The 21,326-nt window shown below is 32.4% G+C and overlaps 6 protein-coding genes across 15 annotated transcripts; 3 read left to right on the top strand and 3 right to left on the bottom strand.

Moving 5' to 3' along the window:
* Positions 1-321: 321 nt before the first annotated feature.
* On the bottom strand, positions 322-4,881 carry LOC111603996. 5 transcript variants are annotated; one of them, XM_023321843.2, is made up of 5 exons: positions 4,853-4,881; positions 2,267-2,517; positions 2,009-2,206; positions 1,680-1,838; positions 322-1,613 (listed from the first exon to the last, which is right to left on the bottom strand). In XM_023321843.2, the coding sequence occupies exons 2-5, from the start codon at positions 2,510-2,512 to the stop codon at positions 381-383; spliced, it is 1,836 nt and encodes a 611-aa protein (XP_023177611.2). In that variant the 5' UTR covers positions 2,513-2,517; positions 4,853-4,881; the 3' UTR covers positions 322-380. The 5 variants fall into 5 exon arrangements, with proteins under 5 accessions (XP_023177611.2, XP_023177610.2, XP_023177613.2 ...); XM_023321842.2 differs by having other exon boundaries at positions 4,831-4,859; XM_023321845.2 differs by lacking the exon at positions 4,853-4,881 and adding an exon at positions 4,794-4,821.
* On the top strand, positions 3,807-10,760 carry LOC111604000 (protein CEPU-1). 4 transcript variants are annotated; one of them, XM_023321851.2, is made up of 7 exons: positions 3,807-4,293; positions 8,246-8,478; positions 8,541-8,657; positions 9,185-9,278; positions 9,924-10,051; positions 10,398-10,566; positions 10,627-10,758. In XM_023321851.2, exons 2-7 carry the CDS (start codon positions 8,293-8,295, stop codon positions 10,716-10,718), a joined length of 786 nt encoding a protein of 261 aa, XP_023177619.1. In that variant the 5' UTR covers positions 3,807-4,293; positions 8,246-8,292; the 3' UTR covers positions 10,719-10,758. The 4 variants fall into 4 exon arrangements, with proteins under 4 accessions (XP_023177619.1, XP_023177618.1, XP_023177621.1 ...); XM_023321850.2 differs by lacking the exon at positions 3,807-4,293 and adding an exon at positions 7,164-7,182 and having other exon boundaries at positions 10,627-10,760; XM_023321853.2 differs by lacking the exon at positions 3,807-4,293 and adding an exon at positions 7,204-7,223 and having other exon boundaries at positions 10,627-10,759.
* A 1,039-nt stretch (positions 10,761-11,799) lies between these two features.
* LOC111603998 (stress-activated protein kinase JNK) lies at positions 11,800-16,462 on the top strand. 2 transcript variants are annotated; one of them, XM_023321847.2, is made up of 7 exons: positions 11,800-11,928; positions 14,101-14,261; positions 14,501-14,630; positions 14,690-14,887; positions 15,075-15,339; positions 15,407-15,690; positions 16,219-16,462. In XM_023321847.2, exons 2-7 carry the CDS (start codon positions 14,155-14,157, stop codon positions 16,342-16,344), a joined length of 1,110 nt encoding a protein of 369 aa, XP_023177615.1. In that variant the 5' UTR covers positions 11,800-11,928; positions 14,101-14,154; the 3' UTR covers positions 16,345-16,462. The 2 variants fall into 2 exon arrangements, with proteins under 2 accessions (XP_023177615.1, XP_023177616.1); XM_023321848.2 differs by lacking the exon at positions 11,800-11,928 and adding an exon at positions 12,387-12,405.
* Positions 16,463-16,785: 323 nt separating this feature from the next.
* On the bottom strand, positions 16,786-17,713 carry LOC111604002 (phospholipid phosphatase 6). The gene is made up of 2 exons (XM_023321858.2): positions 17,549-17,713; positions 16,786-17,405 (listed from the first exon to the last, which is right to left on the bottom strand). The coding sequence occupies exons 1-2, from the start codon at positions 17,555-17,557 to the stop codon at positions 16,803-16,805; spliced, it is 612 nt and encodes a 203-aa protein (XP_023177626.1). The 5' UTR covers positions 17,558-17,713; the 3' UTR covers positions 16,786-16,802.
* A 223-nt stretch (positions 17,714-17,936) lies between these two features.
* On the top strand, positions 17,937-19,401 carry LOC111603997 (acylglycerol kinase, mitochondrial). The gene is made up of 3 exons (XM_023321846.2): positions 17,937-18,128; positions 18,181-18,307; positions 18,364-19,401. The coding sequence occupies exons 1-3, from the start codon at positions 18,031-18,033 to the stop codon at positions 19,384-19,386; spliced, it is 1,248 nt and encodes a 415-aa protein (XP_023177614.2). The 5' UTR covers positions 17,937-18,030; the 3' UTR covers positions 19,387-19,401.
* A 38-nt stretch (positions 19,402-19,439) lies between these two features.
* On the bottom strand, positions 19,440-20,312 carry LOC111604001 (protein trunk). Of its 2 annotated transcripts, none has more exons than XM_023321855.1 (2): positions 20,235-20,312; positions 19,440-20,172 (listed from the first exon to the last, which is right to left on the bottom strand). In XM_023321855.1, the coding sequence occupies exon 2, from the start codon at positions 20,145-20,147 to the stop codon at positions 19,440-19,442; it is 708 nt and encodes a 235-aa protein (XP_023177623.1). In that variant the 5' UTR covers positions 20,148-20,172; positions 20,235-20,312. The 2 variants fall into 2 exon arrangements, with proteins under 2 accessions (XP_023177623.1, XP_023177624.1); XM_023321856.1 differs by having other exon boundaries at positions 19,440-20,162; positions 20,235-20,247.
* Between the last annotated feature and the right edge of the window lie 1,014 nt (positions 20,313-21,326).

The following is a 21,326-nucleotide window of genomic DNA, read 5'->3' as shown; positions in this document are numbered from 1 at the left end:
GCAGTTCGACTCCTCTCACAAATTTTTGGAATTTTTTTGGGTTTTCCTTGCTCGGTTTACGTTGGTCTGTCGTGGAAGGAAATAACAGTAGCATAGATAGTCCTAAAGGAGACTGTTTTCGTTTAAGGTGACAAGTTTGGCCCATGCAATCAAAGCCTTAACTATTCATTCATTGTTATCCGGAAAACCAAACACATATTCAGGTAAGTTATTTCTTCTTGATCCGACAATTACACTATATGAATGCTGAAAGTTTACCTTACACTAACTAATGCAAACGAAGTAAAAAACCATTGTAAGTTGGAAAATCTTAGATATTTACAAACTTTATTGTACGAAATAACAATAGTATTTTACTTATATTAACTTAGCGGTAAATTTTACGTTGTTAAATCAATGGAAACAATTCTAGCAGACGTGGTAAAGGTGTTCAAGCCTGCAATATTTTCAAAAGCAATGGTCTCTGATTGATTAATTTCCCCCTTTTCTGAACTGGTACGCCACTCTGAAGCAGCAGTCACTAACCTCTTTGATAAATTACAATTTTCTTGATTATGTGAATGTGATAATGTGTTTGATGGAACTAACGGTTTTGCTGAACTATTGGCTTTTGGCTCAAGACTGAATGTGTTAAGCTCCGAGTTAGTCTTGTAATTGGAATAAATATAAACAGATTGCTTAAGGGGTTTTAGAGAGTTGTCATCTGTTGTTTGTAAATATTCAGGTAGAGAATTGCGTTCACTTTCACTTGAATGATTCTTTTGGATGACAGCGATTTCATTGTTATGCGCTAAGGACATTACCGCAAACTTATCTGCTTTTGGTATTTTTGTCGAGGAAATTGACTGATCATCATCATCTGACGAACACAAATCAATTGTGTCGACGATTACCTCGCTGGATGGTGAAATTCTCCATTGGGAATTAAGTGAAGTATCGCGTGTTAATCTAATATTTAGCTTAGTATTATTTATAGGAAATTGCTCTCCGCTATTGTCAGTCATTTTTTTTAATCTGACCGAAATTGGACGGCATTTTTTTATCAATGGAGAATTAAGAAACAAAAAGTTCTGAGTAATGTATCTACGTTGCAAAAACTGTCGGCGCGGAAAAGTATAGATATGTGAACTAAAATATTGCAATTTTTTGAAAGTTATATGTATGTTATTTGTACAATTTTTCTTTTCAAAAATTTTATGATTGCAATTTGGTTTAATTAAGGGCGTATAACAAAAGCGATCTAGGCGTTCCTGTCTTTCAAAAACATATTCCATTGATATTGTCTGCTTTATTGAAGACAACAGTTTCTGTCCAGCGGGAGATGATATTGGGATAAACGAACATCTGTTAAGCGAAGGAACAGCTCGATTCCTTCGCGATGATATGCGTCTTTTTCTGTTTGAAGTCATCGTGACCAATTCTTCATTATTTGTGTTAGTTCCTTGTATTTTCTTAGAATAATTGCAATTTGTTGCTTTTGACTGAAGACAAAAGTTGAGAAGGAAAGCGTTTCTTAACTCTGTGTTTTCACTTTTAATTTCAATTTTGTTTTCCGGTTCCGGAGAATCGCATAAAATCACATCATCCTCCATAATACACATTTTTTCATGTTCCTGCGCAAATAAAAAAACATTGAAGCTAGAGCAATATTGAGCAAGACGAATATAGCCTTCACTTACCAAGATAGCTTCCTTGGAATATAATTCAGCATCACAGTTATCACACAGATAAATGTCGAACGGTGGCGGCTCGACCATCATATAGTCATCTCCTTGCAGGTCGGTCTTGTTTGTGTGTAATAACAAACATTTCCTATTTTTTTGCAGTCGATCATAAGACTGTAATTGTAATAATAAATTGGTATATAAATTCAAGCAATAGATCTTCATTAGGGAATAATTTAGAAGCGGGATGTGAGATTAATGGCATCTCATAATCAGAGCACTCTTCGTCAAGTTTAATACTTATTGCCTCGTCAAAATATCACTTTTATTTTAGTTCTGCTTACCATATTCTCATTACGAAATGTAACCAGTAATTTATTATTTCGTCTGTCGTATAGCGACGTAGTGGAATTATAGTTGTTGATAAATCTCAAGCTTGCATGCTCATAAGCAGCTAAGTCATTACAAAACCGTAATAGAAACAGACTTTTGTGAAATTTGTAACATATAACTACAATCTCTTTCATTTTTTTTATCCAGCTCTGAAACGAAAAGTAAAATTTAGAAAATAAATTACAAACGTGCAATAATGTGTCACTTACTCCAACAAAGTGTTTCGGCTTCTTTAACGGAATGCCAAAGGATGCGTTTTCCGGCCACCACTCGGGTTCGCTGCAGTCTATTCTTTTTGGTAGGTTTATATGTCCCAAAGAGCATTGCACCATGAAAGGTATAAAATTTTCTAGCTGAGATTCAGTTATTTTATCTAACGAAGTTGGATATCCATTTGCGAACAGTAGCGGAAGATTCGATATCATGTTTTGCTGCGTTTTATCGGATTCATCCATTGTGACTAAAATGGAATTGAAATAAGTTTTAATTATTATAAGTTTATTGTAAAAAGTGTTTTAGGCAGAAATGCTTAATGTTATATTTATTATTGATAGCCCAGTTATGTTTGTATAATTTTTAGCAGAACGCATGGTAGAGCCTAAATATTTCAGCAGCCCTGGTGCGTCCATATATTTTCAACTTTAATTCTATAATGAACTCTTAGGTTCGCTTATGGCGCTACTTAAATACCATTAGCGTTTTTTTACTTTCCTACAGTTAGAATTTATGAATTTAAAGTTCCGTGTTAACGAGACCAAATTTATTAAAAATATTAATTGGTAGCCTTTTCCATTTAAAGTAAGATCCCTTTCCCTTTATATGTTAGGTTAACACAGCCGCGGGATGATGACATATCTTCACAACGAATCAGGCATTAGAATATGGAACCTAGCTACGAAAATTTCTTAAGGGACGATAACCGAAGGGGGAGGAAGAGGATTAGAAAAATTCACTACAAATGAACATCGGTATATACGAAGCCAATGCGGGCATATACGACGGCTAAGCGGGATAAAACTACATGAATGTGAAATTCAGCATTTGGGCAGGGAACTCAAGAGAGGTAAAGGGAGATGTTTAGTATTAAGCAGAGTAAAAAAAAGTAATAGGATACAGAACTAGACTGCCTTTGACAGATCAAATATATGTCCACAAAGCAGATTAATCGATTTAAAAAAGAATACAGCACTTTTTGACACAGCTGGTGATTTAATAATATGACAAACCGCCCATTTACCTATGACGACATTATTGAAGCAAAACTGGGAACAGATCACATATAATATATAAAGTCAGCAGATTATGTATGGTAATGCCTGACCATATTACAAACCTTACATATAAGCATGATATTGCGGTTTTATACAGTTTTCTTTCGACTCTGGTCAAGCGGTCGATATTGAGAGAGACAAGAAGGAAAGAAAACATCGACGGATCCCACCTTTTTTTAAAGATGGGTCAGCCTCCAAAGGATCTTTAGACCAAGTTATGTCAATGGGATAATGATTGAATGGTATCTCAAAAAGGACAAATCAATTAATAATAGTTTTTTCGGTTGATACGTTAGACATTTGTAACGCTGTTTTTTCGCAGTTTTCCGTAATCGAATAGAGAAATTCTTGTGAGCGGTTTTACAGCACGTTAGGTACCTCGATTTTGTTGCAGATACATATATTTAATACTTCAAGATATTTACAAAAATATTGAATTTCTAAAAATATTTAAAAAAATTTAGTTTCTACAGATTTTTGATCAATTGAGGCACTTGTTTTGACCAATTTTCCCATATGTGCCTCAACGACAAACAAAGCAACAGACCTATCCAAAGTTACATGTCGATAGACTCAAACGATAAACGGTTGACTCAATGACGACATTACACTAGAGATAAATTGTGAAAGGAAACTACCCTCGAATAAAAACATCGTGTTCAAAATATGAAAGCCAAGCCAAATTCCCATCCGCAAATGTCAAATATCGATATTGTCTTCATTGAGGACTGAATGGTTTAACCCGCTTCAAACGCACTAAATTTAATGATTGAAACCTTCAACCAAGTATTAGTTTTCAGAAAATCAGTAATCTTGTATGGATACAGCGTGTATCCATTCAGAGGTTCTGTAACGTATAGCTCGTATATGTGGTACAAATCTCTTGCGGATCGCCTTTCACAAGAGCGCAAAAAAGTCAAAACGGCAGATGGCGCATGGCGCAAGTGCAAAGTTGTAAGAGCAAGGTAAAATATGTAAAATAAAAGGAAGATGATTGAAACATCACTTCAATGCCCATTTCCTTTTGAGCTGAATGTTTTAACACTGCATCACTAAATTGTCATTCATGACTTTTCGCCATTTGCTGACAAATTTTCATGATAGCAAACGGCGGAGCGAAAAGCTTATGCGCGCACAATACATTGAAAGAAGACATGAACAATATATATAAGAAACACTTGAGCCACATGTACACACGTTCCGTATATACGTGAATCATATAATATTTGCACAAAAGTAATTTACACTATACAATATTTTGTTGTAATTCTTGAAAAATACGAAATTACTACACATGATTTATATTTACATGTTCGATTTTTATTGGCGTTTTTGTAATTATTGTATTAACAAATTTTAATAGATATGCGTGTTGCTTAACATTTAGTTTATTGTTACAAACCAAGCGTCAAATGGAAAAGTTAATTAAATATAAAAAAGTATCGTAGCTGCGAATTATAAATACAATCGACTATGGTTACGGTTTACATTTGAGGACTCACAAAGAAATTACAATTTACACACCATCAATAGAAGTTACTTTTCACTTTGTGTATGTACGCTAGAACAGAGAGGGGCGTAACAATTGAAACGATGGAAATGGAACAAAATTGGCCATACAATTCGATTGACTCTAAGACTTCGCATAGTGGTATATATTTGTATGATAATTGCAACAAATGAAATATCATTAACTATATATATTGTCATTTGTTTTGTTGAATATTAATTTCCATTCGAACCTGTTCACGCACTGAATAGTTAGTGGTAAAGCAACGATAACAATACAACTTGCTATCATATACATGGACACATCGAACTGAGATTTGCCGACAAATATAGATTGTCATAGTTAAATACTTTTAACCCATTGATACTGAGAAAAAAAGGCTAACACCAAAGATAAAGGTAGTATAAATATTTGTTTGAACCTACACACGTGCGAATATTGTATTCACCTCTGGGTCCAAGAGGATTATGTTTACCAAAATAGTAAAGTACATTATTAGCGAATCGCTCATATGTAGGTTCATAGGGCTCAGCTTACAATTACAATATACAGTTCGCTGAAAAATAAAAACTGATTACAACTTGAAGTCTGCCGCTACTGACTCCATAGTACCTGTTCATGATCGATTTATTAAAAACTTATCGAATTTGCCGCGTTCCGATAAGCGAACAACATAATTGATCTGTGAAGAAGATGATCCGTCTGAAATAGCGAGTATTTCTCAAAAACTATGGAATATGTAGTATATATGATTCACCCACCACAGTAAATGATCAAATTTTAACTATAGTAACTTTACTGTAAAATTTTGAACCATAGGACACAATGGGTGTCAAATTGTCATTGGAGATATATCTGACCGTGGACGATAACATAAATGACTTCATCGCTCTACGAATCCATAAAGCTTGACTGTCGTAGGGGAAGACGTCATTAGATGGTGTTCAACTACAGGAGGAACCCACACCAATCTAAAAACAAGTAAGAAGCTTTAGTCGGGGTGCCCGACTAGGAGATACCCTCAGTCCTCTTTGAGTTTTTTAATATTTTCCGTAGTTTGTATCGAATAAAAAACGACATTACGAGACCTGGATTCGAACCCGGATTGTTTGCGGAACGTGCACCAATTCTACCAACACCGCCCCTTCATAATTAAAAAAAAAAATAAAACAATAAAAAATGTGCCATCGCCACGACGATTAAAACCAAGACTAAACGTTAACGAGCGCCGCCTCTACCAACGCAGCCACTGCACTGCCTACTCGAGCAGTTGCAAATTTGAAGTCAAGTAGCAGCTAATAATTCAGCACAATTCAATCGCAATTTCGATTCATCGAATAGAAAAGAATACACGCATTTGAATGTATGTGTGCACACGTATAGGAAAAATGCTTGGCGCTGTTGACATGTGCTTTTGCAAATTGGCCAAACGTTTTGTTTAATAACTTCTGTTTTACTTAATGGATTTTATGAAATTTTCTGCATATGATCTACATATCCTATTGGCTTGGTTGAGATGCAATCGCTTTCACATAATGGCCCTAGTTCCAACTGAACTTCAATTTGAAGAATTTGGGGAAATTTGGAGTTGGTATCCAAAATCTAATAAAAATAAAAATTGCATAGAATATACATAAAACTAAATACAAAATTTGGAGACTCTAGCTCTTAAGACGTCCGAGATATAATTTATTAACTGCATTTCAATCATGTTTTTATTCAATAACAATTAAATGCGAATAGTTATCGAATATTTGAAACAAACTTGACCTGCGCGTGCTATACACGGACCTACAAAACCAAATTTCTCTAGCTCTTATAGATGCTGAGATCCACGCGTTGACACATACGGACAGACAGACGGTCAGGGCTCAATCGACTCGGCTTGTCGTCCTGATCAAAAATATATATAGTTTATAGGGTCTGCTCGATTTCGATAATGGTTCTAATCGATATATAGAGATCTACATAAAAATTACAGTCTGTAGCTCTGATAGGTTCTGTGATTGAAGTGTCCATTATATATACGGATAGACGGAAGGTCGTACACACAGACGGACAAAGCTAAATCGACACCTGGACTGTCAGACCTCTTTCAGACCGTTAAATACATTTTAACAAAACCAGTATACCTTGAGTTCACTTTTTTAATGGGTTCAAGGTATACAAAACAAAATCAACAAAATGTTTAAAGTATTTAACGCCAAATGTGTTGGGTGACAGCATATCAGAACCCTCTGAGGAAATTACAAGGGAATAGTGAAAGCGATGGGGGCAAATATCAAGACTATATAAACGACATGGACGCTACATATATATTTTTAGACGCAAGTTGTCAACATGTGTATGTATACTAAATTCCAAGTCCCTAGCTTCAAAAGTGCGGTGAGTTTGTGTTATAATATTTCCCTATTTTCCACGTGTATATTAGTATTTAAAAATAACGTACTATAAACGAATTGTATCAAGGCTTTCTGATTAATCATTCAGGCGGACGGGCAGCACAATATGTATTGCATGAAACCTATATATTATTTTCACATCGGGAACGATCGAAAATATTCCTCCAGGGTTTTGATTGCAATCAACTCCATGAAAAACTCTTGATTTCTATTTTTATACGAACAAATGATTCAATATCATAATTTAACAATAGCTAAAATAATATTTCTACGCATTTATTTATCTACTACAAATGTCTTATCTTTAAATATTTCAAGGTAGTACGGTGAGCTTTTGAGTATCGTGAAGTCTCATGCGTAGATATCGCTAAATAATAAATTTTGATGACTTTTTTTCTATTTAAAGATAATATATAGATACGATAACTATTTAGATAATACGATAGATGGAATTTATAATAAATTTTAAAATTAATTATTTACTGAATGTAAGGTAAAGCTCAAATTAATAACTGAATTTGACTATCAAATAATTATTTAAATGTTAATAAGCTTTCAATAATAGTTCGCTTATAAGTTAGGCATAATTGGAGTCGTTTTTATGATTTGATAATATTTGGGATTTTAAAATATTTACTCAAAACGTTGTATGTAAACATTCTTTTGCGATTATTCGCTAATGCGCATGTCTAAAGTCGAAAAAGAATGTAAACGGGCTTCAGGACCTACATACATTTAATCCTGAGTGTCAAAATTAAAAAATCAAATGCTAAAATAAATATATTTAGAATAAATCATAAAATGATTAAGCTGCGAAGTCTTCGAATCATTTTATATATTGCATATATATGTAAGTGGATTAATGTACAAATTGTGGAAATATGTTATACTGAATGAAAAGTTTGTTAATCATATTACATACTTTCTATGCAGATTAGATAATAAAACAAACGACTATAATAATGCTGTCCATAATAATACTAATATAATATGTATCCCTAATAGTATTTTCTAGATTAACATCATGCCAAAGCAAACATTTTGTTCCAAAAATGAATGTGACGGAAATGCTGATGCTAGGCGATGATGTGCATGGTTTCAATTTCAATGAGGAACAATTAGTTAAATATATTGATAGAGGGCCCTATTTCGATACGACAGCCACGAAAAACGTAACATCTCTCGTTGGCAAAACCGGACATCTAAACTGTCGAATTAAGAATTTGGGAAATAAAACGGTTAGTAAAAAATAAAAATATAATAAATTTGAAATGATTTTACCAAAGTTCTTTGATCTCAGGTATCTTGGATAAGACATAGAGATCTGCACCTACTAACAGTATCTGAAAGTACATATACATCGGACCAAAGATTTACGGCAATATACAATAAGCAAACTGGCGACTGGTCATTACAGGTACCAAACATAAATTAAAATTTATTTTTTTTGTAAAAAAAAGAGTTTTTTTAACTCTAGTCAAGGGTTATAAAGTGAATCGTGTAATATATATTCTTAATCTGGACAGTAAGCGGATTCGAGTTACCCATGTCCAGTTGTTCGTCTGTCTATCCGCTACATAGATCTCGCAATCGGCAATGAATTATAATTTGAAAAATATATTCTCGAATTCGAAACGTTTGTTCCAATACATTTATATAGCTCAACCATTTCCTTAACATAGATAATAATTATATAGTAAGAGAATGTCTACGTGATTCGCAGACTATAATAGTTTGCGATACCAAATTTAGTTCCTGCACAGCTCAAAAATATTTTACAATATCTTGATACCTCTCAGTATTCCCTTTTTAAATGCCAAATATACAAGTCTTCAAAACTCCATGACATTAAATAATAAACATAATATATAATAATATTATATACATAAATAAAACATTGTAAAACAAAATTTGACTAATTAAAATCTCAATTTTACTTTTTAGATCAAATATCCACAAATAAGAGATTCCGGAGTTTACGAGTGTCAAATATCAACAACACCTCCAGTGGGATATACAATGATTTTCTCTGTTGTGGGTACGTTCTACGATACAAGGATCTATATTTATAATTGGCATATTAACATTATAAGCGGAAACGGTCAACTAGAATATAGTTAGAAACACACGCCTTGAACATCTTTAAATTGCCTTTTTCAACGACATAAATTTATTCTGTAGAAATTTCTGCAAATATTGGAATGTGATCACTTTTTTAGCGGTTTCTAGCTTTGACGGGCATGGACATCGTAACCAGAGAGCTGCTGAGTAACGTTGCGTGAATACCTGATCTTGCACTGCTAAATCTCACGCATCGCACGCTGTTGATTTCCTTAAGAAGTACAGAGAGCTGCACAAAACTTATATAACTGTTTAAACAGCTTTCTAGTTCTTTGCTATTGCTTCTAGATTTATTATAATTGCTTGATAAATGAGGAAACAGCATGAACAATGCGCGATTATAATTGCCAAAGCGTTACATAATTTAACATTTAAACGACTAAAAATTTTTGATGTTAAAATATGTGTATTTGTATCTAAGCTATTTGCCCTCCGAGTCTTTCTGCATTTAGTCATTTGAGAACTCCAAAGTAAATTGCGCGCCCTTTGTATGATGGTATTATTTGTTTGAGTGCACTGATTATTATGCCTATTATATATTCATTACCATATTTAATTACAGAACCAATAACAACTATACCAGGCGGACCAGAGTTATACATAGATTTGGGATCAACTGTTAATTTAACATGTATTGTCAAACATCTTCCTGATCCACCTCTAATGGTGCACTGGACTCACAATAATCAAGTAAGTTTAAAGAAAATTTTTCTTCTGCTAATAACATATTCTAAAAAACCCATATTCTAAAAAGCTTACTAATTTTGGGACTCCAATCAAATTGCTGAGTACCCATAAATATAGTTAAATCTAGTGTAAATTAAAAAGTATAGTTAAAGAAGCGTAAGCGCGTGATAATAATGCTTATAGCATATATATTTACGTTTAGTTGTAAGCTAGAAATAGCAATTCTACACGAGTTCTATGTTTGGTTCCCTGTTAGTTTGGTAATGTGGTATATATAGATAAGAAACAGTTCGCCTTATGCTCATTCAGGTGTTAAATATTTTTGATTTAATATATCTCCTTTTTTTAGGAAATTAACTATGATTCGCCAAGAGGAGGAGTATCTGTAATAACCGAAAAAGGTGACATAACCACATCCTATTTGCTAATACAGCGAGCTCAAATTTCGGACTCCGGAAAGTATTCGTGTCTGCCATCTAATGCCAACTCTAAATCCGTTTACGTTCACATCTTAAATGGTAAAATTATTCTGTGAATATAATACTTTTCGAATTAAAACTTAATACTCTTTTATATAGGGGATCATCCAGCGGCAGTCCAACGAGGAAACATGTTTGTAGGCTTAAGTTTTAACGCATTGATATTGTTAATGATAATTGCACATATTTAGGGACGTAATTAAAAAAATTGATATTTGTAAATATATATATGTATTCAGAGAACTTATCAAAAATATTAAATAATAAATTAAAAATTAAAATTTAAATAGGTTTATTAATTTACTTGACTAATATCTATATTATAGTCGAGGTAACAGTATTTAAAAGTATACATTTTAAGATATTCATCTATATTAAATCCAGTCGCGCTAAATAGACGCAAATATCTAACAATTTGTTTGCACTAGGAAGATCAAAGCTTTTGAATATTCGGCATTTAAAATTCGAACAGTTGCATAAATGTGCGTACATGATTATAAAATTACCTTTTTCGGGATTATATGAACATCATTTGATGAGTATGCTTTAAAATACTAATTTCGACTGTTATAAGAATCCTGCTTACTTTTTTTTTAAATATAATAATACTGCTGCACTTACGTACAATACTACTTTTTTATATGTCTGCTGTTTTCGTTTTATGAAAAAACAGAGCACCATTAGATTAGATCAGCTTATGGTCCTGATGTAGAATATATCCTTCAATGTATGCATTTCAAAGAACTGGCTATCCATATTAGAAACCTTTAGTTCTATGTTTACATCTAATCGGATATACCTATGTACTAAGTATTTTAATGATGAAATCTACGATATTCACTGTTTAATTGTGTGCAAGTGATTCGTAAATTAGCTTACAATGAAGTTAATTCTAATTTCATAAAAACCTTTAAAAAAATAAAATTATAATTATTTAGAGCTTAACTTTTGGCGCCAGTGTAAATAATTTACTAAATACTAAACCAAAGCTATCGAACTATCGATATTACTATATTATTTAAAATACCAAACAGATATTGATTATTTTATTATATTAAATATATAATTGTTAATCGTCAAGTTTATAAGTATAACACCCTTAAGGGTTCATTTTGCACATCAATTACAACCTGTAATATATAAAAAATACTACGCTCCTACAGTATTTAACTCTTACAGTATTTAAATTAAATAAAGTATTTTTTGAGATAGTGCAATAGGGTCTTACTTCAGTATAGTATGAAACAAATTAAAATCATTTTTCATGATATACATATTGTCTATCTGCGATTTTATAAAATACAATAATAAATAAATTAACAAGTTAACTTAAGCGCGCGACTTGTCAATTTAGTGATAACGAATTTGCTATATATAAATTAATTGCCATATATATTTAAGGTAAATATAATTATGCATGTGTAATGCCATACACAATATTGATCATTTGTATAAATTACAAATGTTTTTCTGATTGATAATATTGATTTACATCCAATTCACAAACGAATTGGTCACATAATTACATTTGTGTGTGTACATCAAATTGTCGTGTATAAAACAGATTTTTATAGTGGTTACATTTATATATTTTTTCACTGTTATAAAACTGGGTAAAAGTGAAAAGCTTGCTATTAAATTGTTTACATATGTACATATGATAAAAAAAACGTGCAGCCGCACAGAAAAACAACGCTTATTATTCATTTAAGTCTGCATGTAAATATTTTTTGCGTGTAGTTTGATTTTGTGTATGTACATATGTACATAAATATCGATTTTACCATTGTGAACATAAATACCTACGTATGTATATAAATATCGATTTTACCATTGTGAACATAAATAAAAGTGTATATTCTTACGATTCTACTAAAAGTAAGTTAAATAAAACGTTAAAAACAATGCCTAAAAAATGTGAGAACTCATTGCACAGTGTAATTATAATAAAAGCAATCCAAATTCTTCTTAGATAAGATTCTAAGACTTGCCGAAAGAAAAAAAAACAATATCTATGACTAAGAAATATGGATTTTTGCAGAAGCGCCGACTAGGCCTGGCTGTAAAATTTGTGCTTCGTTCTCAGTGAAAAATGCATAAGCTTTATACATAATTGTAAAATATACAACTAAACAGGATTTGCCCTTTCTTTGTTGATAAATAAAATGTAAATGAAAAGGAAAAGCTGTTTTCAATTACCGGAACATTCAAAACATCTTTTGTTATATTGACTATTGGTTTTATTTTGCATTTGTATATGTCTTTTATTGATTATATTATCAGTGAGAAAGAGTAAGATAAAATGGATTCGTAGAAATGATCGATTTGTAAACAAATAAAAATGTTGCAATATGATGCCAGTCGACTTAGTAATACTCTTATCATATGCTGAATTTATTTAAAATCAATAGGAAACTTGATATATATATTCAGGGTTATTTTAGTTGTAATATGGTCGTAATAATAACGTTAGAAATTCAAATAAATCCATTTGAGAAACCGGTCATTTTCCAGAATCTTAGCTTTTGAAGTATGGAATATCCATATATTATAGTTCTTCCGATTTTAGCATTTCTTTATTTTCATTTATTGGGGTAAATACAAGAATGAATGTACTCTACTATACTCTACACTAAAACAGCGTAAACGTATAGAATATATCTCAATTTGCTGCGGTCCCAGTAAAAATATTTACATATTGGCTTCATCAAGTCTTTATCTGAGAATTGTCAACGACTAGTATACTCTGCTTCCTTTGTGTACGAGCATACAAAATATGTAATACAAAGTTAGAGATTTAAATAACCAAACTTTCTATGAAACTTAGCGGATTTACTTCTCTACATTACACTGAGAAAGTTCAAACATTAAATATCTTGGTAAATAAGAAAGTTGTTCTTATATTTATCAAGCTATTATTGAAATACGTGAATTAAGAAATGAAAGTGCCGTTATAAAGGTGAATTTGAATGTGTATAGCATTAATAGTTATAGCTAGGTGTAGATAGGTAATTAACGATTTATATAAGGGTATTAGACTGCTGTTGAGCTACTGCGAACAAGCGGTTCAGAGTGTTATGCAGTTCGCCAATATATGTGTGTATATAAATTGCGAACCTATCAAAACGTAAGCAGCTGCAATATTCCGACAATAATTATTTTCTAATTCAATCAAATTACGAACATAAAATGCTGAAAGAAGCTTGTAAATAGAGATAGAGATTACAATATATAAGCCTAAAACAACTATTAATCAATTGGATTCTGGTTTCAACTATAATTGATTTGATTTGTTATATGGAGATAGCATTTTGGTTTTTATTAAACAAAAATAGATTATTAAAATGCCTGATTGGAAATTTATAAAAAATTAATTCCTGGATTTGACAGCTATGATCCAATTCTTAAAACATTTACCTATCCAAACGTAAATTTCCCAGAAAAGCTAAAAATTGTTTACAAAAATCCCTTATATTAATATACTAAACGACATATTAATTTCAATATATTTGTAATTTTCATTTCATTAGTATTTTATATTATTAAACTACATGTTTATCATATATATTTCAGGTCGAAATGGTCAGTAGCTGTATTTAACACCAATATTAATATAACGTGTTGACTATGGCCGCTCATCATTATACCGTTGAAGTGGGCGATACCAATTTTACAATTCTTAGTCGGTATATTAAATTAAGGCCTATTGGATCTGGTGCCCAAGGCATTGTATGGTAAGTGAAATATGGTAAATGAGAATTTTTCAAACTATAAAATGTTCATTTAAAAAATAAGGTAAACTAGATCAATTTTTACCTATTTTACAATAGTACAATAAAACTATGGAATCTGAAACAAATTTTGGTTGCTTTAATAAAATGAATTAAATTTGAAATGGAAGTGGATATGATATTTATTTGTATTTTGAACCCCTACATGAGTACACAACAAAGAAATGCTATGATTTTTACAGTGCTGCCTATGACACGATTACCGATCAAAATGTCGCTATAAAGAAACTGTCTCGCCCATTCCAAAATGTGACGCACGCTAAACGAGCTTACAGAGAATTTAAGCTAATGAAATTAGTGAACCATAAAAATGTAAGTGGTATTTTATTATTTCGAATGAAATGTTAAAACATATTTATGCTTTTGTTTAGATCATTGGTTTGCTAAATGCGTTCACACCTCAACGCAATTTGGAGGAGTTTCAGGATGTTTATCTTGTGATGGAACTAATGGATGCTAATTTATGTCAGGTTATTCAAATGGATTTAGACCATGACAGAATGTCCTATTTGCTTTACCAAATGCTCTGTGGCATAAAGCATTTGCATTCCGCTGGAATTATACATAGAGTTAAGTATTGTTTATTGTATTCTCTGTTTTCCTGTTCCGTGTAGGCGCTCTTATAGTAGATCATGCAAATCCTTGATATAAGGTGGAAGTTAAATAACATCGGGCAGTTGAAGAACATTTGCTCGGATATGGTTTTATGTGCTTATTTCCATAATTCTCAAACTGAACTCATTATGTTTTTCACAGGATTTAAAACCTTCCAATATAGTTGTTAAGGCCGACTGTACTCTAAAGATATTGGATTTTGGACTTGCACGCACAGCTGGTACCACATTTATGATGACTCCATATGTCGTAACTAGATATTATAGAGCTCCGGAAGTCATTTTGGGTATGGGATATACCGAAAACGTAGATATTTGGTCAGTGGGATGCATTATGGGTGAGATGATTAGAGGTGGAGTACTTTTTCCTGGAACTGATCACATTGATCAGTGGAATAAAATAATTGGTAAACAAGAAGAAGAAATACAAATGAGCGAACATTTTGAATATAACTTTTGAATTTTGAATTATAGAGCAATTGGGCACACCGTCCCCATCATTTATGCAGCGTCTGCAGCCAACTGTTCGCAATTACGTTGAGAATCGTCCAAGATATACTGGATATTCATTTGATAGGCTTTTTCCTGATGGTCTGTTTCCTAATGATAATAGTCAAAATAGCCGAAGAAAGGCTTCTGAGGCGAGGGATCTACTTAGCAAGATGCTAGTAATCGACCCTGAACAGAGGATATCAGTGGATAGAGCTTTACAGCATGAATACATTAATGTATGGTATGACGCCGAAGAGGTTGATGCTGTAAGTATTTGATTTCTTCTAAAAAGAAAAAATAACTTTAATATAAATTTTATATTTAAATCTATACCACAGAATATAAACTTTATATAGTATATAGAATTCAGTACACCACACTGTTGCCTTTTTAGTGTTCTGGTGTTCTGTTTTTTATTAAGAAAACGATAAAGATGCAATAATAGTTAATTTCGTAAAATAGAAATACGCATTCTCTATTGGGGTCTAAACCGAATCTAAAATCAATTATATTATAAGTACAGCCATATAAAGTTAGAAATACTAGTCTTTTAGGATGCCATTCTTGAACCACTTGTTATATAAGTATTTATTTTTAACCGTCATTAACAGTATATAAACACATATACAGTATTTATACATTGGAGCTCTAAAAATAACAGTTTTATCCGGTTTCGCGGTTTCTTTGGAAACCGGTTTCAGTAGTCGTAGTTCAGTCATTATAATAATATACTAAATGCATATACTTAACACATTTATACATATATTATTGTATATTTGTTTCTTTTTATATAGCCTGCTCCAGAGCCATATGATCATAGCGTCGATGAGAGAGAGCATACTGTTGAGCAGTGGAAGGAGCTTATCTATGAAGAAGTCATGGATTATGAGGCGCACAATACGAGTAATATTAACCGATAGAGCATAAATAATTTGTTAATAAGACAGTTATTTAGCTTTATGCCTATCAACAATACAAACACTTTATTAATATTTATAATAATCACAACAACAACAAATAAAAATCATACTGTTTAATGTGCAATACACTTGTCTTTTTATTGCAAAATTCTTAATATTTTAAATTATGCAAACGATTGCTAAGGCTCAGTTCATATTCTACAAATAACACCGTCTCAATTGACCTTTACTCTACTTAAGGTATCCAAAATGCTCTCTTAAATTAAACTTCCCTGTGCTTTGTGCAATATGACTTTCGGATAAGAGCAAATAGGTCGTCAAAAAGCTCGATAACAAAAAATGATGAATCACTTAAAAAGTGAATAAACAAATCATCTTTGGCATATGTTAGTAATATTATTATCAATTATTTACGAAAGTATTTTTAAAAATTTTACATTATTTTTTTTAAATACTTGCTAAACAGATTCATCTTCAGTTATGAGCCCAAGCAGAGAAGTGGCTGTTTCCTCACTAATCCAAATTAATCCAATAAACAATGCTTCACAAATGCCAATCAGTGCACCAGCACTTACGTCCAAAATAAAGTGTCTTTTTAATATTAGCCTAGAGATCACAACGCTAACAGCCCACGCAGTCATTGGCATCCAAAATATGATTGGCAACGTATGCAATTTGGTAAAGAATATTAGAACATAGAAAGCTCTAGATGCGTGTCCCGATGGAAAGCTAAACTTGTCCGGGCCAATAACAAGTGCATCCTTCACAGCTGCTGGTCGTCGTCTACGTACGAGTGCTTTTAACACAGCCACAACAACAATATCTAATAGTAATCCAAGTAGCATGTTAACTTGCATTTGGTATAGGTTCTTGGAATTTATTAGCCAGATGAAGGCAACCCATGAACAAAGCCACGCTATTCCATCACAGGATATTTCGAGAAATTTGCAGTGAATCTTAAGAGACTTAAAAGATGCAAATTGTAGCAAAAAGGACACAAAGCGTTCTGTCGTCTTAACATCAAGGTCCGCAATCACCTTCATAGTTGGAGAATTTTTAAGCTGAAATGTAAACAAAGGAAAACATTAATGAATTATTTGAAAATAATATAACTACTTATTTATATCTTATAATTATATATTTATAGATAAGTCTTAAATTATAATTATATTTAATATATATATTAATTTAATATTTATAGTACCGCTTCCATTTTCCCAGCTTCTGAATTACTATCCTAAATAAGTTAGCCTATAGAGATGTGCTATATTCACCCATCTCGTTAATTGTAAAAAGTACTTTGAAGTATTTTTCAATATCAACCGAATGCTAACTTGTTACGATTAAAAAAAGCTTAGCACTAAAAGGAAAGCCATGTCAAAAATGTATTTAGGCATTTTTTTGGATAATAGTTATATTTTAGGATATAGACTTTGAAAGTATTTTTGATTGCGCTGTTTTACGAGTTCGATATAAAAACAGATACAAACAATTTAAATATTTACGATACATCGTTATCGTTATTTGGAGAGCCGTCCCCACGTTTCATTCCACTTATTTTAGGTTCGATGCTACATTGTGAACAATCATGTGGTATTCAACAACATAACTACATAGAACAGTAAATTTATATGAGTTTGTTTATAGTTTATATGGAACTCTGGTTTACATAAGAATACTTCGAGGATGAACACGTTAAAGTTAATTAGAAATAATTGGAAGAAGAGCCTCCTCTTATCATGTGTAGCTGGATATGGAATATCCACTGTAAAAACAAACATAGAGTAAGTGAATAATTAAGTATCTGAAGTTTATATAAATTATATGTCGTTTCAGCATCAAGCTTTATATGAGCCAATTGTCAAGTGAAGTTTTGCATAGTCACCAAAATACAAGTGTACTTCCAAAAAATGTACTTGTGATTATGAACCCGATTGCCAAAAAGAAAAAGGCCGAAAATTTGGTATAGCTTAATACATGAAAATGTGACATTCTTTGATAATATCCATTTGCTTTCAGTTCAAAAAATACTGTGAACCTCTTTTGCATTTAGCTGGCTTTTCTGTTGAAATACTACGTACGAATCACATAGGACACGCCAAAACATATGTGGAGGAAATGAATACTTTACCAGACGTTATAGTTGTAGCCGGCGGAGATGGTACAAAGTCTGAGGTAGTTACCGGCCTCTTGCGTCGTCACGGCGAAATTTGCCCCGTTTCGCTCCTTCCACTAGGACGCGAAAAACAATCTAGCTTTAATTTCTTTGACATTGGGAGCAATCGTGAATTGGATTTTGTGAAGGCATTGTGTAAGGCACTGTTGCCTTTGCTGAAAAACCAATATAGATATGCCGATGTCATTCAGTATGATGTTCTCGATGAAGATAACACTGATAACGACGGCAACAGCAACAGTAACAATTTAAAGCCAATTTTTGGGATAAATGGTTTCTCGTGGGGTCTCTTGAAAGATATAGACAATATGAAGGATAAATATTGGTATGTGGGTCCGCTAAGACATCACTTTGCTGCATTTTTTCGATCATTTTCTGGCAAATCTAATTGGGATGCAGAAACCAATTATGTTTACACTCCCCCGTGCCGTGGCTGCAGTAATTGCTGTGCCGAAGTTGAAGATCAGCAGGCAAAGGGCTTTTTTTTGAGCAAACTCGTAAAACAACAAAATGTAAGCCGAACCGCAGCGCAAAAACTAATTAAGAACGATAGTTGCGCTACGAAACTTCATGGTTGCATTAAATCCAATCAAGTTAACATTAATCTTAGTCAGAATGATGAGAATTTTTCGGAACTGGAAAGTAAATTTATTGACTCCTTGCAGCCCGGATGGAATTTTATAAAGAATATACCCAAAATTACAAATAAAACTTTAGAGCCTAATTTGATACTTAAGAGTAGAACTATCAAACTCTATCCGTCAGTGGGTACAGAACCAATTTTCTATTCTATAGATGGAGAGGAATACGAACCGCGACCCATTCAAGTATCAATTGTTCCTAATGCTATTAAAGTTTTCTGTTAAACTAAATTCAACCGTGTTTATTTTAATGACCATAAATATTATTTTAATTTATCTTAGTATAACATCACGCATTCACAGCAAAAATTAACGGCGATTTCTTCCCAAATCCAGAGTTGAGTGTAATCGTTAATGTATTCATCCGTAGTTATGAGAATTAATTTTTCGCTTATATGAATGCATGAACCCGGCTTACGACGCAGCACTTTGATGGTGAATGATTTGGGCTTGCATTTAAAGTGTCCGTACCAGCATTTTTTTGCTATGCATTCAATGGAACGAATGTAACGTGGAAAGTAATTTAAGCCCAGATCGATCCAGTTTATTATTGAAGAGCATTCCCAGGGTCGGGTTTTGAATACTTCAGGTTTTCCATGTCCGCTTTGTTCCATAAAGACATTTCTTGTATTTATTGTTTTTCTTTTCAACGAGTCCTCTTCCTTTTTGGCAAAGTAAGAGAAGTGATTTGTCTCCCATGCGGGAAAACTTCCCAATGAAACAACATTATTATCGGCATAGAAAGGTACATCCAAAACAGATCGCTTCGATCCCAAATTTTGAGTATTCTCGTTGCTTCCACTTTTTGGTGGATCAATACTCATATATCGAGGATTAAAAGCTTGACCCAGAATCATGCTCAACGACTTCTTTGAAAGCTCCGTGCAATAGTCCTGCTGCACAGTACAGAGCAAACCGACTGTGCAGCACAGTTCGCAAATCCAAAACAAACTGAAGTTCTTATGAGATATAAACACTCCATTCATTCTGACTCTAACTAACTAGACAAATCTACAATAAATAGAATATCACTGAGTAAATGTATCGTTCTAATAATTTGTTTAAGTTCTTACTTTTTAATTGGAGATATATAATATTAAACTATTTTTATTTTAGCAGATATAAAATGAAATTAAAATCATCTTTGTTACTTTCTAAGCACTGGAAAGCAACAACACTTAAGCTTAGTATGCAGCTTACATACATAAAAATTATTTAGTTCACTGAAAGTGGAAAATTTTTAATATTTCGTTCTCAATTTTTTTGTTTTTAAATTATTACGGAACATACGTCTCAAATCCTGTTGGTTGAGGCTGTTGAAACCGTGCAATTTATTTTGGCGATTCACGGTGAAAGTTGATTTTTGTTAGTCTGATATTATCGTTTATATTCGTTCGTGTAAAACAGATAGTCATACAATCGCATTTGTTTTGTGCTGAGCAAGAAAATTGTATATTTTATCCTTCACACATTAAATTGAAAATGGAATCGGAACACTCGCAATGTGATTAAAAGATAAAAAGATAAAAAAAAAAAAGATAAAAGATTAAAAGAACAGATAAGAAATAAATATTTTGAGTATATGAATTCGAATGTGACATTTTCAAAAATTATTTCTTTAATATGGCATATTGATATCATAAATCATAAAAACTGAATAATTTAAGAAATTAAAAAATTTTTTTTATATGATTGTAAGATATAAGCAGAATCGCCTTCTAATTTCCCACAATGTTAAGCTTTCACAAAGCCGAAGTTTAAATTAAGAATCAGAATGGACACTATGCCAATATCAGCCCTCGCAGGTGGAGCAACTGTATAAGATCGGAAAGTTTATTTGTCTCAAGCTTTGATTAAATTTGAATGGGCCTTTCGTCTTGTCTGGTATAAAATTCGAACCATTTACAATAAAACATATTGGCCTAACAGTTACACCAACTCGGTCATGAAACTTTGAAGGGCTGGGGAACGGCTTTAGAAGGGCTGATTCAGTCAAGAACAACGCTTTTCTCAATAATCTATCAAGATGTATTTATTTTATTGGATCTTGCCAATGTGGTACATGTCATCAATCATGAAAGGTCTCAGGCAGCACTGTTGCCCTTGTAAAAGTGTTGGGAAAACCTGTCTCCCATTTCCTCGCCGTTAATTGCTGCATTTATGTA

This window comes from Drosophila hydei, unplaced genomic scaffold (genome assembly GCF_003285905.1).
Source record: "Drosophila hydei strain 15085-1641.00,03,60 unplaced genomic scaffold, DhydRS2 tig00000149-arrow-pilon, whole genome shotgun sequence".
Classification (NCBI taxonomy): Eukaryota; Metazoa; Arthropoda; class Insecta; order Diptera; family Drosophilidae; genus Drosophila; species Drosophila hydei.
The sequence above is the reverse complement of the archived record's forward strand: the minus strand, read 5'-3'. Positions and strand labels throughout refer to the sequence as shown.

Bases quoted from the DNA above. Each gene is read 5' to 3' on its own strand.
- LOC111604000 (XM_023321849.2), top strand. From the start codon at position 8,042: ATGATTAAGCTGCGAAGTCTTCGAATCATTTTATATATTGCATATATA. The intron at 8,658-9,184 runs GTACCAAACATA...TTTACTTTTTAG, and splicing joins CTGGCGACTGGTCATTACAG to ATCAAATATCCACAAATAAG. The intron at 10,052-10,397 runs GTAAGTTTAAAG...TCCTTTTTTTAG, and splicing joins ACTGGACTCACAATAATCAA to GAAATTAACTATGATTCGCC.
- LOC111603997 (XM_023321846.2), top strand. From the start codon at position 18,031: ATGAACACGTTAAAGTTAATTAGAAATAATTGGAAGAAGAGCCTCCTC. The intron at 18,129-18,180 runs GTAAGTGAATAA...ATGTCGTTTCAG, and splicing joins ACTGTAAAAACAAACATAGA to CATCAAGCTTTATATGAGCC. The intron at 18,308-18,363 runs GTATAGCTTAAT...ATTTGCTTTCAG, and splicing joins AGAAAAAGGCCGAAAATTTG to TTCAAAAAATACTGTGAACC.
- LOC111603996 (XM_023321843.2), bottom strand. From the start codon at position 2,512: ATGGATGAATCCGATAAAACGCAGCAAAACATGATATCGAATCTTCCG. The intron at 2,207-2,266 runs GTAAGTGACACA...TTTTCGTTTCAG, and splicing joins AGCCGAAACACTTTGTTGGA to AGCTGGATAAAAAAAATGAA. The intron at 1,614-1,679 runs GTAAGTGAAGGC...TTATTTGCGCAG, and splicing joins ATTCCAAGGAAGCTATCTTG to GAACATGAAAAAATGTGTAT.
- LOC111604001 (XM_023321855.1), bottom strand. From the start codon at position 20,147: ATGAATGGAGTGTTTATATCTCATAAGAACTTCAGTTTGTTTTGGATT.
- LOC111603998 (XM_023321847.2), top strand. From the start codon at position 14,155: ATGGCCGCTCATCATTATACCGTTGAAGTGGGCGATACCAATTTTACA. The intron at 14,262-14,500 runs GTAAGTGAAATA...TGATTTTTACAG, and splicing joins GGTGCCCAAGGCATTGTATG to TGCTGCCTATGACACGATTA. The intron at 15,691-16,218 runs GTAAGTATTTGA...CTTTTTATATAG, and splicing joins ACGCCGAAGAGGTTGATGCT to CCTGCTCCAGAGCCATATGA.